Source organism: Botryllus schlosseri, chromosome 1 (assembly GCF_051294905.1).
Source record: "Botryllus schlosseri isolate E-star chromosome 1, Bs_hap1, whole genome shotgun sequence".
Lineage (NCBI taxonomy): Eukaryota > Metazoa > Chordata > Ascidiacea > Stolidobranchia > Styelidae > Botryllus > Botryllus schlosseri.
Window position 1 is genome coordinate 31686360 of NC_137236.1, and position 19312 is coordinate 31705671.

Genomic DNA, 19312 nt, shown 5'->3' on the forward strand with positions numbered 1-19312 from the left:
GAGATAAATCCGTATCGCGATTTGATAATCATGGAGCGAATTCCTGCGTCCGCGTTTACTGTTAAATCTCTTGCATTCCTCACAACGCAACGAGTTGGCCCCAGTATAGACTAAAACAAAGGGAGCATGAAATATGACATATATATTGGGGTGGGCCACAGCCACTATTCCCTCTAAGCTGTGCGCGTGCGCGGAGGCGCACTGCTTTTAAAGTCGCCCCACACAGAAAAACGTCTGCCGTGCACAGTGATGACCTAGTTTTAGTCGTTGCGCACTTTTGTCCAAGGGACCGCGCAATGAGTTGCTGATTGCGCGCAGACTCGTGAAAAATTGGAGGTAACATTGGCCACAACGCTATTTGCAAAATTGTGTGTTTAGTGAAAGTTTACTTATATTTGTAATGTTATTTGCTCTAAACATATATTCATATCATCAAAAATGATGCCACGGTTCAATAATTCCAGTCAGTGTCATTACACAACCTTTATCCGCTAATATAGGCTAATTGACGATACGTTCCAATAAGCAGAAGAGCGTTTGATGACAAAAAATTATCGAAATTCTGTGCTAGAATCTTATCAGCAACAACTAATCTCACCGTCACATAATTTTTCATGTAGTGATGTCAGCCTCTTTGGTAACATACAAACAAATTTTCCGACTTTTAAATTCCTTGATTTCCCGCGACAAGCAATATCGTGATGACTATACGATGCGTTGAATTGCCTCAATGGCGGCTCATCCGATCCGTCCCTTAATACATTTAAGATATTACAGTTAGAACGACCATATTCATGAGGTTTGATGTGTCCTAACAGACCAGTGGTTTTCTGGAACCTTTCCGGGGGAGTTCTCTAGAATAAGCCCGGTGTGCACGCATCCACCAAAACATTTAGCGGTAAGATACATTTATGGAAGGCAACAACACTCTATTGTAGTGGTTCTCAACCTTCTTCAGACACGCCCCTCTTCATGATAGTGAAAAATTTCGCGCCCCGCTTATCGTCATATCACAAAATCAAACCGGGATGAACCGGGATGCTAGCAACCCCAACAGACTGTTTGATGGCATAGCAGATTATGACTGTTGATAAAAGAATTAAAATATGTGAAATGCAGTCTATATTGAGAGAAACACAACTAAGGGGGGCACGCACCCAGGTTGAGTACCACTGATTGATTGCAGCAGGTATGGTCAAAGTGCTAGTCATTAAATCTCAACTAGTGGAAATTGCATGAATTCTCATCACGTATACAAAAAAAAATCAGCTGAAATCCGTCAAGTAAAATTCGATAACGACATATCTGAAAAGTATTCAAGTTAATCGAATAAATCGTTCTAAAAGTGCGTTCACACGAGGCGGTCAAATACTATTCAAAACGGCACGTAAAAGACGAATATCCAAGACATTAAAGCTACATATTCGATGGTGATACCAATAGGAGCAATATCTAAATTATACTATTTAGTTGTAAATACCCCCGGCTATTATGACGAGTTCATACATATGAGAAAAACCTCTTGAAAACTAGATTTCATTCGACAAATACAATGTTACCTAACCCCCGAATTGCATTTACTGATCACTACAATACTTACTCACCTGCAATCCCAATTTCCATTACAAAACAACCTAATTGCAATGCATCTTGAACCATCTTCACACGCAAACTCATTCACTTTGCACGACGAACCTACATTGAATTTGACACAAGTTGAAGTGTGATTGCAAATTCAAATTAAAACATAGGGGTTTCCGCGATCGTTCTGAACACGCGCGTTAGCTATAAAAACCTTGGTAATTAGGAGCAGCCCGCGTTGGCAAAATATCCTTAGTAGGTTCCACTACATAGGCGTCTAAGAGAAATTTTATATTTTCACATGAATTTTAACGTTTTAGATCCTGAATTTCAATTTCCAATAACTGGATTGCAGTGGCAGTAAGATACGGAACGCAACATGACGCCACAGTTAACATTAATGGCCTGTAGCTATACCTTTCGCAAAAAAAATAGTTTGGAACATTACGCTATGTGAGATGCAAATAACGACTTGCATCGCTTGTGCTATATGCTTTGGCTGCAAAACGGGTCGTAGCGTGACTATGAGCCGATATCCCTGAGAAGTAGCCTACTAGAGCGAATATTAGATTAAAACACACACGGCCTTTTGGTGTCAACATTTATGCATAGTCCTCATCTTCTACAGAGGTTTGCTGTATGCATACTCGTAAAACTTACTGCATACTCCTAAAACGAATAATATTTTGAACCGCGTGCTATGGAGTTTACCGGACATTTCGTGACGTTTTCTGTTGCTATCGTAATTCAATTGTTGACCGGATCACCACATAAAAGTCGTAGATTCTTAAATGGGAATCAGTTTGATTGCGTTAAATCATATCAGGCTTTAGTACCGCTGCCAAGCCGTTTACCTTCCATATGAAGTGATCTCGAAAATTGCCAAATGTATGAAGCGGATGCAATCTACCGGCGCTAAAGGATTCGCTATAGAAAGTGTCTGATTCGACGACATTCTGTGACTTCCCGCGAGATATGTTGCAATAAGCGGTAATAGACAATCAGAGATATTCAACAGCGCTCGAGAGGGAGAGAGTCGTTGATGCTTCGTCGGTGTCTGAAGACCATACTTGGAAGCAATCGAATGGAATCACATACCTGCACATATCTCTTCTTTGTATCGTACATGATGAGGTGACAGTACGCAGACCGAACTTACGCGAGCTGATCGTAATTTTCTACTTCGACCGAAGATTACGTCGTCGTCGTATCTCATTGTATTGTTCCTTAATGGCGGTTCGTCGGATCCATCCCTATCAGACATATGAGAATGTTCTAATCTCAATCTTCCTAGTCAACAAAATCGAATCCGATCTCCCTACGTGTTATGCACATTCGATGTCAAAATGATGCTTCAAAAGATACAATGATCGCATTTCATCCGCAGATTCATTAACCCTTTCACTGCTGCACCTTACAACCGCTAGTAATCCTGTCGTCACTTGGAGCATTGTTGACGTCTGGCATATATATTATGCTCGGTGACCTGGACTCGGACTTGACTCAATGGTGAATTGAAAATGAATTGTTTTGACTCTATTCAAAACCATGAAAGTTGGATTGACTGGTGAGTCGGAGCCTTTTGACTTGGTTACAGAGCTGATATATAACATACACGTGATCAGATTTCCTGCTGGAGCTCCTTGAAATTTAGGACACCCATTCCGTTTCGGCAACATTGCACCAAGTTTAACAAGTCTTTTTTAGATCGGGTAGCTGTTCACTAAAAATAAAGCAAGGCTAGCGATCTCTTTGACTTGAATCGATGACGTTGGAATATTTTGTCACTGTCTGAATATGATGATTTGAAAATATAAGATGAATACTTTCACCAGAGGCCTTGTGATAGATTCCGCATAACATTTGCTCGCTGAGGATATATTTGACTGATAGGCCGTCGCTGGCCGACAAAAATCTCTTGTGAACTGCAGCACATCTGAACTAGTTCAATAAAAATAGAAGGGGGAATTTTTATGTGAAAAAGAGATTTCAAATAGCATTTGAACATACTTTCAGCAAAAAACAGCCGTAAGGAGCATGCGCTGGGATATACCTGGTTGACTACATGACAGTTCGGACATGAACAATTTGGGAAATCCGTTACAATTCTAAAGTGGAATTCCTGCCTGCAAAATGCAAAATTCCACCTAAATTCCTCCCTGGTAGGGAACAACCGCACTATGACATCACAATTACTCCATGCTCAAGTGCTCACAAACCTGACAAAGACAGACGGTAGATAAGACGCCGTGTAGTCACATGATAATTTATGATATTTGATTGGTTAATAACGTTACCAACAATCTGTCCGATGGAGAGAAGAACAATAGATGTTTCGAATTCGACACCAATCAGTTTTGTACATGCAAGGTGCCGCCTAATCACCATAGTGTTAAAACCAGGGCTTTGGAGCCGGAGCCTGGAGCCGGAGCCGTACATTTTCACCGGAGCTGGAGCCGGAGCCGGAGCTCTAAATAAAATTCAGCCGGAGCCGGAGCAGGAGCTCGTTGTTTGAGGAGTAGCTCCGGCTCCGACCTATTTCAGAAGATGCTATTATATATGCAACAACCACATCTGCTGATTTATCATAATTCAACAGCAGGCCTGAATTTTAATGCTGTGCACAGCAATGGCATATAGTAAAGTGCCTTCTGCTGCAACTATGATGTTGTCGACAATTGACAAGTATTCAATATGAAGTCACAAGCCGGCACAGCGGCACCTATATGTCTTCGTTGCTACATCGGATATTACTGACGGCTGAGAGACTTTAGATTACTATAGATAAGTAATCTATGGGTAGATTAGTAATCTATATAGACCAGGAATGGCCAACCTCTTCGGCTAAAGGGGCAAATGCAAGTGACGACTGAGTGCGCGGTCCACTACCCGCGCCAAGCGGGTAAGATATTCTAAGTTTATAAATAAACTAGGTGAGTATTGCGGGTCTATTGTATACCACCTGCTAGGCTTAGTTTGCAAGGACACGTCTATTCGGCGTCTGGACACATCGATATCGAAGGTCTCCGATTATATGCGACAATCATTTTGTGCCTACATTTCACTGTCGACGATTTTTATGCGGGCGCAAACGCGAAAAGACTTTCACCCGTAATTGCGAATACAGTTGGACTCAATCGGGTAAATTAGGCGTTTTTTCATTTTCAGTAGGGGGTAGGCTACCAACCAAGAAATCGAGTGACAATTAAACACGCGAAGCGCTACTATTTTAGTTTATTTTAATTTACGACGATTTACTGAAAATGTGACTCGACCCTGGATCTGTCAATGCCTCGGAACTGATATTTTGGTCATCAATATCCCAAGTGTCGCATCCAGAATTGTAATTTTTGGTTGGCATTGCAATTTCACAATCTGAGCAATTCATTTTCGCTAGTATAATAGGAAATTACCTCGCGGGCCACGCAAAACCCTCTCGCGGGCCACATTTGGCCCGCGGGTTGGCCACTCCTGATATAGACAGGGCCATTCGATAATTTAAGAGCCGGAACCGGAGCTGGAGCCGGAGCAGTGGTAATAATGCGGCTCCGGAGCTGGAGCCGGAGCTAATGTATGGTAGAAGAGAGCTCCGGAGCCGGAGCTGGAGCAGTTTAAATTTATGCCTGTTCCAAAGCCCTGGTTAAAACAGATGTGATCCTTTCTCTCCTTTACTATCTTCGCGTGGTTCGACATTAAATAGACACACTTTTGTTGACTAGGTTGTTTCAATTTGTTCTGTTTAGTGTACGCCTAAAATATATATCACTCACAACAACCGTACATATGATTGTGTCTGTATCTTGACACCGTATTCATCCTTGTGTCACAAACTTTATCTTACCTTTGGTGTATAAATTGCGAGCTGTGAGCTTAAATTGATAAAGTTTCAGGTGATATACGTCCTACCTAATTAACCATGAATGACGATGGACTATCAGGTCTATCGATTCTTTCTGCAGATAGAGACTACGTTCAAAAACTTTATTTCGGAGATATGATCGCTGTTTTTCTTTGACGAAGGCTCAAAAAGTTCAATTTTGAAGCGGCTATTGATCTTTTATTGCCTAATACACTTGTTCTACATTTTTCCTGTTATTTTTGGCCTAACACTGAGACAGTGAGACTTCTTTCTCAAGCAATATAGAATTTCTGAAACGTAACACATTATTTGCAATTACTTTATTAAAAATATTGCTTGAACATGAAACTATTTTAAAAATTTGCTGCAGTCTACTTGAGGTAGCATTTTCAACGAAAGCCATGGGCGGCAGCATGTGATCCAACGCCACAGGGTAAATGTGCCGTGGTCACCGATTTATTCACTTTACCGAAGTCCTTGTCGCCACACCCTACCATATCGGTACCGTCATTGTGCCCGTAGGAACGGAGCCGCCAACTAGTAGAGTATGATGTGTGCTTTACCGAATCGGCGCTCCAACCACTGTGCTAAGTACGCCGGTTTCCCCAGCTACCATAACTCTACTTACCGGCAATCGATTTTTTCATCGCAAAACTTTTCGCGTTCAATGCATTGTGAGCCGTCCAGGCATGAAAATTCACCATTTATACAATCTGAATCTGAATAACATCCAATGGTAAGGCCACACAGATTGTGTAAATTATGAAAATAAAAATTCCTATCCTATAAAGTATTGGTTCTAACAAGAGGCCGAGTGACCCATTGGGATACGAAACACCGATCAGTGGTACGACATGCATTGTGAAGAGTAGAGACTAGAGCCAAAAATTATTTTGCAAAGCACCATAAAGATATCGTTTCTAGGCAGACTTATTAAACTCGAAAATCACATCTACGCTTCACGCGATTTCATATCGATGCATTTATTTTCATATTATTATCACTAACGGGCAAATGCAAACAAGATGAGCGCTATTTAAGCTTTTTGATTTGATTATGTATATCACCTTCTCAAAAATAGTGATATAGGGATGGTGTGAACCTCTGAAAGGTTCAGGTTCGTGTGAACGTGAACCTTTTTGAAAGGTTCTGTGTGAACACGAACGTGAACCTCATGACGTCACGTGACGTCATATTGCTAATTTAAACCCCATATTTCAATTAGGTGATTGCCTACTGTACGCGATACCGAGCGACGACTCGAGGCCACATAATAGCTCAGTACTCAAGTACATATTGAAGTTTGAAACGTTGACAAATGTATCAACTGGGGTAAATAAATGATATAATAATCCCATAAAGTCAGTATCTTGCGTCGCTTTGCCAACAATTTCGACCTGGTCGGACAATGTATTCGGCGTCTGAGTATTGCCACATGGATATTTAGCAGAGTGTAAAATGGGTTTCTATTCTTGCTACCGATTAACAAGTTATACAGCAGTATAGCCAACACCCCAGTCACACGGATTTGGTTTTTATGATACAGTATACATATGTAGTCAAGATTGACCCCGTACGGCTGCTAGATTTTTACAGCAGAAGACGATATCAATCTCATTGATTGGTTGAATAAGGATCATTTGTTGACAAAACACAATGTATTTCGCTCTTGATGTCATGCGATTGCGGGTCAAGCTCACAGCACAGAGACACTAAATATGCACAAACGGAAAGCTGGAGTATTCTAGCAAACTTTTGAAACAATACAAGTAAATTTTTGAGATTGTCAAGGGCATGCTCGTTTAGTGTTGAATGTTTATGTTGCCAGCTCCATGCATAGAGTGGCCCGCAGTTGAAAGTCAATAAAGTTGAACCAAATATGTTACAATGAAGTGAAAATTGCAATATATGAAAAAGGTTCACAGTGCAGAACCTACCAAGGTTCTGTTGTGAACGCGAACCTCAAATTTGCCGAGGTTCACACACAGAACACGAACGTGAACCTCACGTTCACACCATCCCTAGTGATAATATCAAAAACGAAACATGCTCATAGCTTTCCGAAATGAGTCAAGCCGTCTTCGCAAGTATTAGGGATCGGTATGTTTCTGGGATCGCTTGGGGTCATTGGGGTGCATAAGTGCATTATTCCCCCAGCAGTCAAATTGCCGCTGCCTGATTGCCGCTCAGTAGAAATGCAACGCGCAGCGATAAGTCTTGCGTTCGTGAATTAATAAAATTTTAAACTTCTACTCCAGTGTATGCTATTGTCGATAGTCGTTATGTAGCGTGAATCGTGATCTGAAGATAAGACACCACAGATAGGCATGAGTATCTACTGGAAATACGTGTCTTGCATAATCATGCGACCTAGCAGAACGCATTGTCGGTGCGACTATATCAGGGGTTTATCTGGGTTCGTCATGATGATCCATCAAGGTGTCGCAAAAGCTCAGAGACAGAGTAATCAACGCATCAGCGGCCAGAAGGTTGCGAAGACAATGACACTGAATTGTAAAAATGTCGATGTTACAGTAAATTAAATATTGACGTCGAAAACAAAATATTCCGGGAACCGCTGCCTCGTGTACAACTACCTCTGCTTATGGTAGAAATTTCACAAAAATAAACATACTCTCACTTTTACACGGCATGATTTCGGCAGCTTCTGTGGAGACCATACACACGTTCACAGTGTCAGAATAGATCCACCCCCCACGACAAGAAGTCAAATTATTACTGTACACGTCGGAGTGGTAGCGCAGTATTTCATCCGAGCCATCACTAAACATAGGCAATCATCGTTACAACAAAATACGGCGAAATAATCCTGTGTTGTATAATGTTTGATTGGTGATTACTAGGGTTGCATTTAAAACAAAAATCAATTTAAAACAAACATGTTTAAAACAAGGCCCTTGTTTAAAACATGTTTTTTTATTGTTTTTGTTTGTATTTTTAAAACCCATGACGTCACGAATATTCAATTGTGACGTCATGGTGAAATAAAATTGCCAATTGAAAATATAGGGTAAATATGGCTCCTTTGACGACATACCTACGTACTATAGCTGTTGAGCCGACTATACTTTGAGGGTTGCAACCATCCCATACCGTATACGTCGGCTATATCGCGGGTGATACTTGTCCGTATAGGTTCATACAATGTGTTTTTTGAAAGTATTTAGACAATTGTTGCACGATTTCACAACTTAAAAAAACACAATTTCTTTTTAAAGGCCTTTGTTTAAAACATTGTTTTAAATAACCATTTGTTTGAATGCAACCTTAGTGATTACAATGAATTGTGAAATCCGTAAGTGACCTGATAATAACAACTTACTACCCACCAACAACAAATGCCCCTGTATGCAGGACTAGGCTGAACAGTTAGAGTTAAAATGAACAAAATGAATCGCAACAACCGGAAGTGTTCAGGTTCGCTAACTAGTTTGATTGGGAGTAGGCCTACTGCCCTTGCTAAATTCAAAACCTACTGTCAGTTCTACATCGCATGGATACAGATCGTGTGGGCATTCGTCGTCTGAGTAGCTATGGGCAACACCGGAAAACAAAATGTTCTAAAATATTCGCTGCATCCTAATTATGGGCATCCTATGCGAAATATTGCAGTGTCCAAGCCTATTACAATCTTCAGGTTGAACGTCAATCACATTTTAATATGGGCGCGCGCTTATGGTTGCTTCGTGAATCACGTTTTTTTGTGTGTCGGTTTGTATATGGATACAGGCTGCCTTATTGGCTTCCCCATTTTATTCGATCATCGTTACGGATATTCGCTGAGCCGTACCTGTCTTTACTTGTCACTGGGATTTATTGTGGATAACCACTATCGAACAAAAACCTATACCACAATGGTCGGGAGTATGGACCAAAAGCAATACTAGTTTACGGCAATACGTGCCGTAAGCCTCGTTTCCCTGCTAGCAATTAATCGTGAAACAGATTTCAGCGACATTAATTTTGATTGGAGCGCGATGTTGGACAGTTTGTTTTTGTGCATCTTAAAATTTGAATTAATTTCCTTCTCCATTTTAGCTTTGTGAACGTTGATTGAAAACTTCAATCCAGCTCGATTATAATCAGCAAACATTTGCCGCGACGCAAGCTATAATCGTAACCCCTTTGTGTACGACGTAAAAGACGAATTACTGCTTGAAAAACGATTTCTCATTTACAATATTCCATCACATGTTTTGTCTGCTCGATACATTCGTTTTCGCGAATTGTCACGCAATTTCACGTGTAGGTTGGGACGAACAGTCTTAGAGTATCAATAAACGATCCAGAAAAAAAAAAAAATCGGTATGATCACTGATAATAATGGAAGTCCTACTTGCTACATTATCCATCGCAATACTGAGCCACAAATGGCCGAGAACTGTTCGCACTCAGTCTCATCCACATGGCAAAAAAAGGAAGAATATACTGTGCAGAAGATATTTTAAGGCGATAACTGAATATATATATATATTTATACTATACTGTATGTGACCCATTATTATTATTACCGCTACCATTACGCGAGGGAATAAATGAAAAAAAAAAGACAAATGAAACTATCGATACCTAGACAAATAACTATGGATACCACGCCCAACAGTATAGTAAGGCCCATCACTCTACTTCAATTTAAAGAGGAGCGGTAAGGGATGCTCGAAATACTATTTTAAATCAAAGTGAACCTAATTACATGAAATAATTAAAAAACGAAACAAACGTATTCATTTCTTTCACCGTTCTCTAGCAAGGAGATTGATTTTTAATCATGGATACTTACTCGCAATCTGCAATGCCGTTGCAAAACTTTTCGTATAGTACGCATTGAGAGCCATCCAAACATGAGAATTCACCTTCGCTGCAGGTTGATCCTGTCGGATGCAATTGGTCGTTTATGAAGATAAAATGATCGACATTCAACTTTGTATATTTTAAAGTGGATAAATTACCGTCCAGTAAATTGAGCGATCAATTGCCGGCTTAATCGGAATCTGCTAAATTTCCTTTTTTTTTTTACCTTAATTTTATCACTTCGTGACAGACGACTAGACCATGTAGTTAATCGTATCGACACCCCTTATCTCCTTGTATGATTGCATCCTGCTATGTCCATAATATGACTCCTAATGAATAGCGTATACTTGTGGCATAAAATGAAATAAGGTTGGAGCAGCGATGCATTCACGATTAGACATTATTGCTATCCTAGCAGTTTCATCATAGATCTCAATTTCCACATGTTCTGCGTTACAGCTCATTGTAAATAAAAATATTTTAATCTGATGAAGATAATATGATAATTCGAAATATCGCAAGATATTCGCTTCACTAACAACAATGCCACGCCGCAGCATATCCTCGAGAATAATCTCATCAATTCTGATAAGATTGCAAACTGCATAGCCACTGTAGGCTCCAACGGCACCTTCGAAGAATCGAATGCCACGACACGGGTTTATGCGATACGCGCGATATCGACGACACGGTCGAGCACTTTTTAATTGATTGCAAACGCTATTCGACTCATCGCGATCACTTGAAGACGACAGCGGCGAATCGGCCCTGTCGATATAAAGCTGTATCAGCTATATCAGCAGTATCAGCTGTATCAGCTGTATCACCCTGTGGATATGAAGCTGTATCAGTTGTACCAGACTGCGGATATAACGCTTTATCAGCTGTATCACAGCCCTATCAGCTGTATCACTCTACCTGTATGGAATCGGTGTCTTGTGTTCAAAAAATTCTCGATTTTTTATTATTATTGTTTTAATACTTTGAGAATCATCGCTGCTCCCATGTTATATAAGACAAACCGTGCCGAGATTCACCCGGGTATCACTCTGCAATAAGTATCACGTCTATACTATGTCTGAGATGCGCGAAATAGTCTAGTATAGGCTATCACTCAAGTATCAACCATGTCACTCAGGTATGAACTGTATCACTCAATTATCAGCTTTATCATCCAGGTTTCTCTCTGCATAAAAAGTATCACACCAAGACTACGTCTGGGATGCAATATAGCCAGGTATCGGAACACAATGGTATCGTCCCCTACAGTGATTATGCAAACACGCAATGTCAGACGTAAACCAGATCATCATCATCATTGGTTTATTAGCATTATCAGGACGCATTATAGCCAGGGCCGTAACAGGACTTCGTCAGCCCTCCCCCCAAAAAAAACGTTGGTCTCGGGCCCCCTACAGCGTGATAAACCGACCCCCCTCAGGCTATATACGCTGTTTATCGCTACATATCATCTACATTGGGTGTCCATTTAGTGACTCAGCTCTTCTCGCCTAAACGCGCAAAGCAAGAGAAATTTCTATATTTCATAATCGAGTCGGTCAATATATGATCAAGAATTGCATATAGATTGCTATCAATTTTTTTCCTCTCTCTGCTCATGCTACCGACCGGTAGAGCTGAATGAGGTGTGTTTGAAAAGGTAGGACCCCTCGAACAATAATCAGGAACGAAACAGCACTTCGTCAAGCTCCGCAAAAAACCTTGAGTCTTGGCCTCCTATAGGGTGATAAACCGTCCCCCATCACGTTGTTTGCTTTTGCCATGAAATTATTGTTGTACTGTTTAGTGAGCCAGCGTGAAGCGCGAAAATTGTTGATAATTCATGCTACAGCTGATATATGAGTGAGACAGCTGCGATACAACTGATACAGCTGTGATACAGCTTTATATCCACATGGTGGTACAGCTGATACAGCTTTATATCCACAGTCTGATACAGCTTTATATCCACAGGGTGATACAGCTGATACAGCTGATACTGCTGATACAGCTTTATATCCACAGGGTGATACAGCTGATACAGCTTTATATCCACAGGGCCCGGCAAATCTAGGCATACCGTTTCAATTCAAACCTGTTATCAGATCTACGAAATTTACTACCAGTAGCTGAATTCGTTAACCTAACCGGCAGACAGTTGTAACGCTAATGAATTTCTCAGACTCTTTGGACCAGGTGCAAAAGGCCATAGTAGCCGATCACCATATATTACAATACTAACAAGTAACAAAAACCAACCCTGCTAATGGCAAATCCAGTGACCTGTTTAGCTACATCAGTATACGTTTGGACTCGACCTTTGCGCTACCGCCCCTGGCAGCGATCTTTTTTTCGGAATATGACGGAATTACCCAAAAGAAAAATGGCATAGCCAGTGTTTGGATCATGTTCATACCTTCGAGTCATCGCGCATTTTGACTCGACTCAAGTCAATTCAAGTCATTCGATTTTTTGAGAATATATTATCCGATCTGGCCTCGGCCGTAAAGCTTATATTCTGTTGCAAGTCCTCGACGAAATTGTTGGCAAAGCGACGGACGATATTGATTTTATGGGAATAATATAGCATTTGATTGCTTTCGTTCAGGAATCGACAAAACCCAGCACGCTTGCCATTTGTGGCACGCGAGATGATTTGACGAACACAACCTATTATGACCATGTTTGTTGCAAAATATGTCACATGTGTTGTCAAAATGGAAAAAAGCTAAAATTATTTGATAAATCAACATAATATAGAGTTTTAGTTATCCTCGACATATTATTTCTAGCTCCTCGCGATTTACCGAGATCTGACTTCTTGATTTTGGGAGACCCACAAAAATATAGTCACGGCAACCTAATATCGTATGAAACCGTTTGGAGGCTTTAGTCTAGGAGTGTTCATATGTGCAGTATGCGCACTGTGCAGCCTGTGGGATCGGGAATAGTTTATAGGAACCAGTATTTTGACCCAGGGCATTTCCACGATACGAGACATGCGTTCAGCAACACGCGACTCCGTGCGCTCTGTGCGTTGCAAAAATGATTTGCAGGGGTTGGCACATTTTTATCATTTTTATCTTTGATGGACCTGTCAGTTATCGGCCATGGTACCGAACACCGTATACTTGGAAACGATCAAGGCAACCACAGAACATCGACCATTACGCGACTAAATTTAAATGGTAGGTCTAGTGCAGTAGCAATTTCTACTAAACCTCGCTCGGCTAGATCCGACATCTGGCCGGAGAGATATCGCCGATCGCGGTCCCGTGTATCGAACTCGTATAGCCCCATGCGTTTCTTATGGGGATTTACGCGATTTTGGAATCGACGATTACAGCTCGCTCCGATCGTATCGCATCGATTCAGGTATCGGCTTAAGTGGCGCGCCGAAACGAACGCGGTTATACCAGATTCGGCTCGATCGAGCCTTTCTCGGTGGTATCAATTCTCGGTTTTGTCGATTCTCGGTAATGGTCATTCTCCGTAATGGTATTCTCGGTAATAGCCATTCTCGGTAATAGTTTTCTCGGTATTATCCATTCTCGGTAATGGTCATTCTCGGTAATAGTATTCTCGGTAATAATATTTTCGGTAATGTTCATTCTCCGTAATAGTATTTTCGGTAATATAAATTATCGGTAATGTCCATTCTCGGTAATCGCATTCTCGATATTGTCTGTTCTCGGTAATGTCTATTCCCGGTATTGACCGGTCCCGCCGAAATTTATACACTTTGCGACCAATATACTGAAAGAATCACTGACGTAACCGATGGCGTTCCCAGCTACAGATATGTGGTTGCTGTGATTCCTTACTTGAAATGCTAAATATGACAAAATTAAAAATGGTTGGCACGCCAGTTGGTAATAGTATACAATTATTTGGTATCCTGGCACGCTGCATACGAAAGGTTGTCGACCCCTGCTTTAGTTGATACATTTGCTGACGTTTAATAAGTCAGCATGTTCCTCAGCATTGTGGCAGAATGTGGGCTGAGTCGTCGCTATAGGTATCTGGCACTGGTATAACAGGGTTACCCTATAACAGGGTTGTAATGAGTCGAGTCACGATTTTTAAGCGAGTCGACTCGACTCGAGTCATTTTTTGTATTGACAAGACTTGTACTCGAGTCATTATGCATGACTCGAACCAAGTCATATGACTCGAGATTAGGACGGCCCATACAGATATTTCATTGTAATTTCGAAGAATAGTAAAGTCACCATATTATTGGTATCGATCGTCGATCAGTCCTGATACTTGTGAAATAGGGTCAGCAACTGTTAGAAATGAAGAAAATGACGGTATTATGAATGCGAGTCATATAACTCGAGCAGAGTTTAAAGAGTGGGCTGATACGGATGTTGCGGTCGCTGAACTGCCTGCTGTCTTCCCTTCAACCGACAGCGCCGCAAAGTCTTACATAAATTTCCCGATGTAAATATACGAGAGCTTGAAGTACGGTAGAAACCGTGTATTGCTCGAAGTTCCAATAGATCAAATTTCCTTATATCCAAATTATAATACGACACAGCCGTAGCACGAATAAGATATTGACTGAACAAGATCGTTAGATACAGTGGGGGAACGTCCGGTGGGCCAACGTCCGGTGGGCCAATTACTATTATTGATACACACAGTAGCCTACCCTATCACAGCTATATCCAGAATATTCCCTTAGACCAGACCAGGAAGTGTCGTCAAGCATACGCCATCTAGCGAATACAGGTATGGCTCCTAAATTATTGAACCCCCCAAAATTAACATGATGTCCCACAGTAACACTGGATTGAACTCAAAACTGAACAGTGAACACAATGACTTGGACTCAGACTCGAGTCACAACACTAAGACTCGCAATCAACCCTCTCCTCAATGACTTGGACTCGGACTTGACTCGATGTTGAATTGAAAATATCTCGACTTGACTTGAGTCAAAACTATAAAAGTGACATTGACTTTTCACTCGCAACCATGTGACTTGGTTACAACCCTGCCCCATTAACAAGTTATACAGTAGCCAACATCGCAATAGTACAGATTGGGTTTTTGTGATACAGTAAACATATCAAATGAAGATATACTCCTACGCACGCAGGATTTTTTTACATTAGACAACGACGTATTCTTTATATCGATTTCAATGATTGGTTGAATAGGCACCATTCCCTGAATACCTATATGTAGTGTATTTCGTTCTGGATGTTGTGTGATTGCGGGTCAAGCTCTCAGCCGAGAATCACTAAATATTCACAAACAGAAAGCTGAATATTATGAGCAAACCTTTGTGAAAAAGCAAGTAAAAATTCGGATATTGGAAAGGTGCATCATCGTTTAGTGTTGAGTTTTTTTATACTGCCAGCACTTTGCATCGAATGGTCCAAAGGTGAATTACGAAGAATTTAAACTAAGTACGTTATAATGAAGTGTAAAATTGTAGTACATTAAATAGGTTTCCAGTCCGGAACCCACCAAGGGTCGTTTGTGAACTGAACCTCTAAATTTATGCGATTCACACACATAGCGCGAACCTGAACCTCACGTTCACACCATCCGTACTTCATATATACACGGTATATAAAACATGTTTTATTGGAGGTAGCCTACACTTATATTGAAGCAAATTGAAGTACGTATTTATGCATACATACAGCTAGCTGCATGCAGTATTGCCTCTGTTTTTACGCAGTAGTATTCTACTATATATTTCTAAAGTCAATATACCATATTCTCAATATTATTTGCCGACCGCACAACGCAACTATACAATAACCAATTTAAATTCGCCGTGTCGCCAATCGCATAGAGGCGGTATGGCGATATGGTGGTTTGAGCACGTCCGCAAAGATTGTTATGGTAACCCAAAATGTGTTTCAACCATTTTCTAGACCAGCGCAAAAACCCGGATTATAAACTTTCATCATGTCGATTGCAGAATGGCACCGATGCTATGAGGACACCAAGCCATGAAAATCCCTAAAAGGGTGTGCTGGCGAAGATGCTTTTAAATAACCGTGATCTAAATAAAATTATTAAAAAAATCCATAGTGATAAAGTTCCTCTCACCCTGACATATGTCTGACTCGACCGGTTCAAGATTTTGCGATAACAGGCAAATCCGTGTACCCCAACCCTTTTGTTGTCGTCCAGCAATCACGTGGTACCCCCATGAGATTCCGTGGCAAATTCGAGTATTTGGATCGTAACTGGTGTTTCTGTATCTATAAGGAGGCTCGTCTGATCCGTCCCTAAATATACATAATATAATTCCCAAGCAGAAAGAGCACAGGGTAGATCGTCATGAATTAAGATACGAAGCTTCGAACTCTGCTTTGCAATAATATTTATATACTTTATATACATAATGAAATGAGTTTATTCCCGACGGTAAGGATGCTGATGGGTTGGGACATAGCAGGACGAATTCGTGTTCATCGTTACTTCATAGTTTCATCAACAATGAAGGAACACTGAAAACTCGCTATCTTGTAGTAAAATCACTACAAACTGTAACAGGTCGCACAAAAACCGCAATACAATTTCCTCAATAAATCAGACATACCCGCAATCAGTTATTCCATCGCAAAATCGTATGTCATCGATACACCCGTGACCGTCCTGGCAAGCGAATGAGGTCGATGCACAATTATCGCCTGAAATTTACATCATTCAATATGCGCCCATTAGGTATTTTACTGTAACGATTGAGCAACACACACCGCGAATGTTTCATCGGTGAAGGCGACCCTATACCCAGAGGTCAGGATCCTTTTTAGTCAAGAGAGCCATATTTGCCTTATATTTTCAATTTGAATTTTCAAAGAGCCATACGTCATGTTACGTCACAATCGAAGTTTCGTGACCTCATGGCGACACGATATGGAATTTCATCACGAGCGATTCGTCGAGTGAGCCATATTTTCTATTAAAAAACTGATGGGATGTTATACGACTCACACTTATCAAGCCGTTTGCCCGACATTTGAGCATGTGTCACACTGAAAAAGAATAGTTGAGCGTCAGGCATTATAGCTCAGCTAACGTGTCTTGAAGCTTGAGGGGATTGCAATGTAAATATACGAGAAAGATAAGCAATTCTAGATAGAACTAAAAGTTACGCGTCTTTCACAAGAATCCGTGCAGCATACACGTGCGTGGCCATACCTCAATTGATCAGCTGGGAGTCAAGAGCCAATCAGTTCCCCTAAGCAGGGATAATAACTTTAGCGACGGAGAATATTGTTAGATGATATCATTTAGAAAAAACACAACGCTACAAGCCTACATTTGAGCTACAGTAACAGAATGCCGGACAAACCACCTAACAATCAGGAATGTAGATTATGCAATTTGAATTTGTGATCGGTAATGTCCCTTCTACGAGATTTCATTTCTAGCCGATGATCGAGAAGACAATGTGGATTTGCATTGCCATACAGGTGTCGCCATATCGACTGTTCAAAAATAACTATTATATTGGATTGAGAAATTAGCAATTATAAGCAGGCAACATAACAATGAATTTTAGGTTTTTATAAGGAAGGTTTTTCGAGTCCCTAGAACCAATGAAAACACTGCTTGGGCATCAAAAGGACATGACGGAGCTACCACAACAATAATCATTCTGACAATTATGCCACAATATTGCTAAATAAGATACGAATTCAGTGTCAAGTTAAAAGTCTATCAGAGAGCCATATAATATTACCGAAAAGGGTAACAGGCTCCCGTCTTCGGCGATAAACTAGAAACGTGAAACGTGTATTACGCCGATTCCCAAATTATCATAGGGCACAAAGTATGTAAACGGCAATTCACGGTGTAGAACTTTACTTTCACACCAATTTAACAGAACGAAAACCAGTCACATATAACAAGGCCAAGGGACATTTATCCTGTGGTCGGATTCAGCTGACTCGCACTGGGTATATCGAACCGTATAAAGCAATTTTATGAGATCAGCAAACCTGTTAGCATCACTTGTTACAGTCACTCACCATTTGCACGATAACAGGCTAAAACATTTTTAATTTTGAGTTAAACCGGATAGGAACAAATATGATAATAATAAATTAAACGTAAGACTGCAACTGATAAGATTTTACAATGTTGAAATCGCGGCAAAACAGCAATGTTCGAAGTACGTAACAACAGAATGCGATTATATCTTGAAACGCCATACTAAGAATGATCAAGATTAATTTCGATTTTAGGTGGTATTATGCTATTATTGATAATGTATCAATGCTTTATGGACATTGGAATGACAACACTAAAAATTTCATCGAACATTCGCGGACCCCTTTTCAGTAGTTCGTGAACCGCCAGGGAGTCTGTGAACTTTAGGAGCTTTTGTCTGGTTAAAAAATTTTAGCGTCTCCACACAGCGTAATTTCAGTTAAATTGATAAGGACTGTATCTATCAGTGTTGGGATCAAGTCACTACCTTCGAGTCACGAGTCATTTCGAGTCATTGCACATTTTGACTCGAGTCAAGTCAAGTCAATCGATTTTCAAAGGTGACTCGAGTCAAGTCAAGTCACTAGATTTTTGGAGGTGACTAGAGTAAAGTCGAGTCAAGTCAAGTCAAGTCACGAGTCAAGTCACAATTCAAGTCAAGTTGCCTTTTCGAAGTATGAGGCATGCTTACGTCATTGCATATTGCTAGCTGTCTGAAATACATATTGAGTGGTCATTGATTCCGAGCCGATGAACGAATATAGAGTTAAATAAACACGCAAGAATGCGCTGTATCGCTCACGCGTGGAACTGCTAAACTACGTAAGTAATCACATAGCCTCAGTTTATAGTTACCAGCCAAAATGAAGAATATAGAAACGAAAGAAATTTACAAATCGATATGATACAATTCGAGCCTGGGCCAACGCACTGTATAAACTATATTCGAATTCAAGTTCAACACAATAGGTTATGTTAAGGTAAGAATATAGAACAGAAATAGACAGTTTACCATTTTATTATTTTACTACTAGCTTACGACAACGTAGCCTGTAAGCTTCGATCACTTCGTTTTGCGATCAATTTATT

General features: G+C 40.6%; 1 protein-coding gene and 1 long non-coding RNA gene across 3 annotated transcripts in view; one reads left to right on the forward strand and one right to left on the reverse strand.

The window, feature by feature from the left end:
- The window catches only part of LOC145447306 (uncharacterized), a 168161-nt gene that overhangs the window by 139331 nt on the left and 9518 nt on the right, over nt 1-19312 (reverse strand). Inside the window, exons 6-13 of one of the 2 annotated variants that reach the window (XM_080325750.1) lie at nt 16827-16917; nt 16331-16512; nt 10242-10332; nt 8082-8224; nt 6069-6159; nt 2680-2834; nt 1605-1695; nt 599-753 (exon numbers count right to left, since the gene is read on the reverse strand). In XM_080325750.1, coding sequence (XP_080181876.1) covers nt 599-753; nt 1605-1695; nt 2680-2834; nt 6069-6159; nt 8082-8224; nt 10242-10332; nt 16331-16512; nt 16827-16917 — 999 coding nt within the window. Of the gene's footprint in view, nt 1-598; nt 754-1604; nt 1696-2679; nt 2835-6068; nt 6160-8075; nt 8225-10241; nt 10333-16330; nt 16513-16826; nt 16918-19312 lie in introns of both variants that reach the window. The other variant, XM_080325743.1, reaches the window with a different exon arrangement.
- Nucleotides 1-19312, forward strand: part of LOC145447607 (uncharacterized) — a 142814-nt gene that overhangs the window by 108146 nt on the left and 15356 nt on the right. The window lies entirely within an intron of this gene.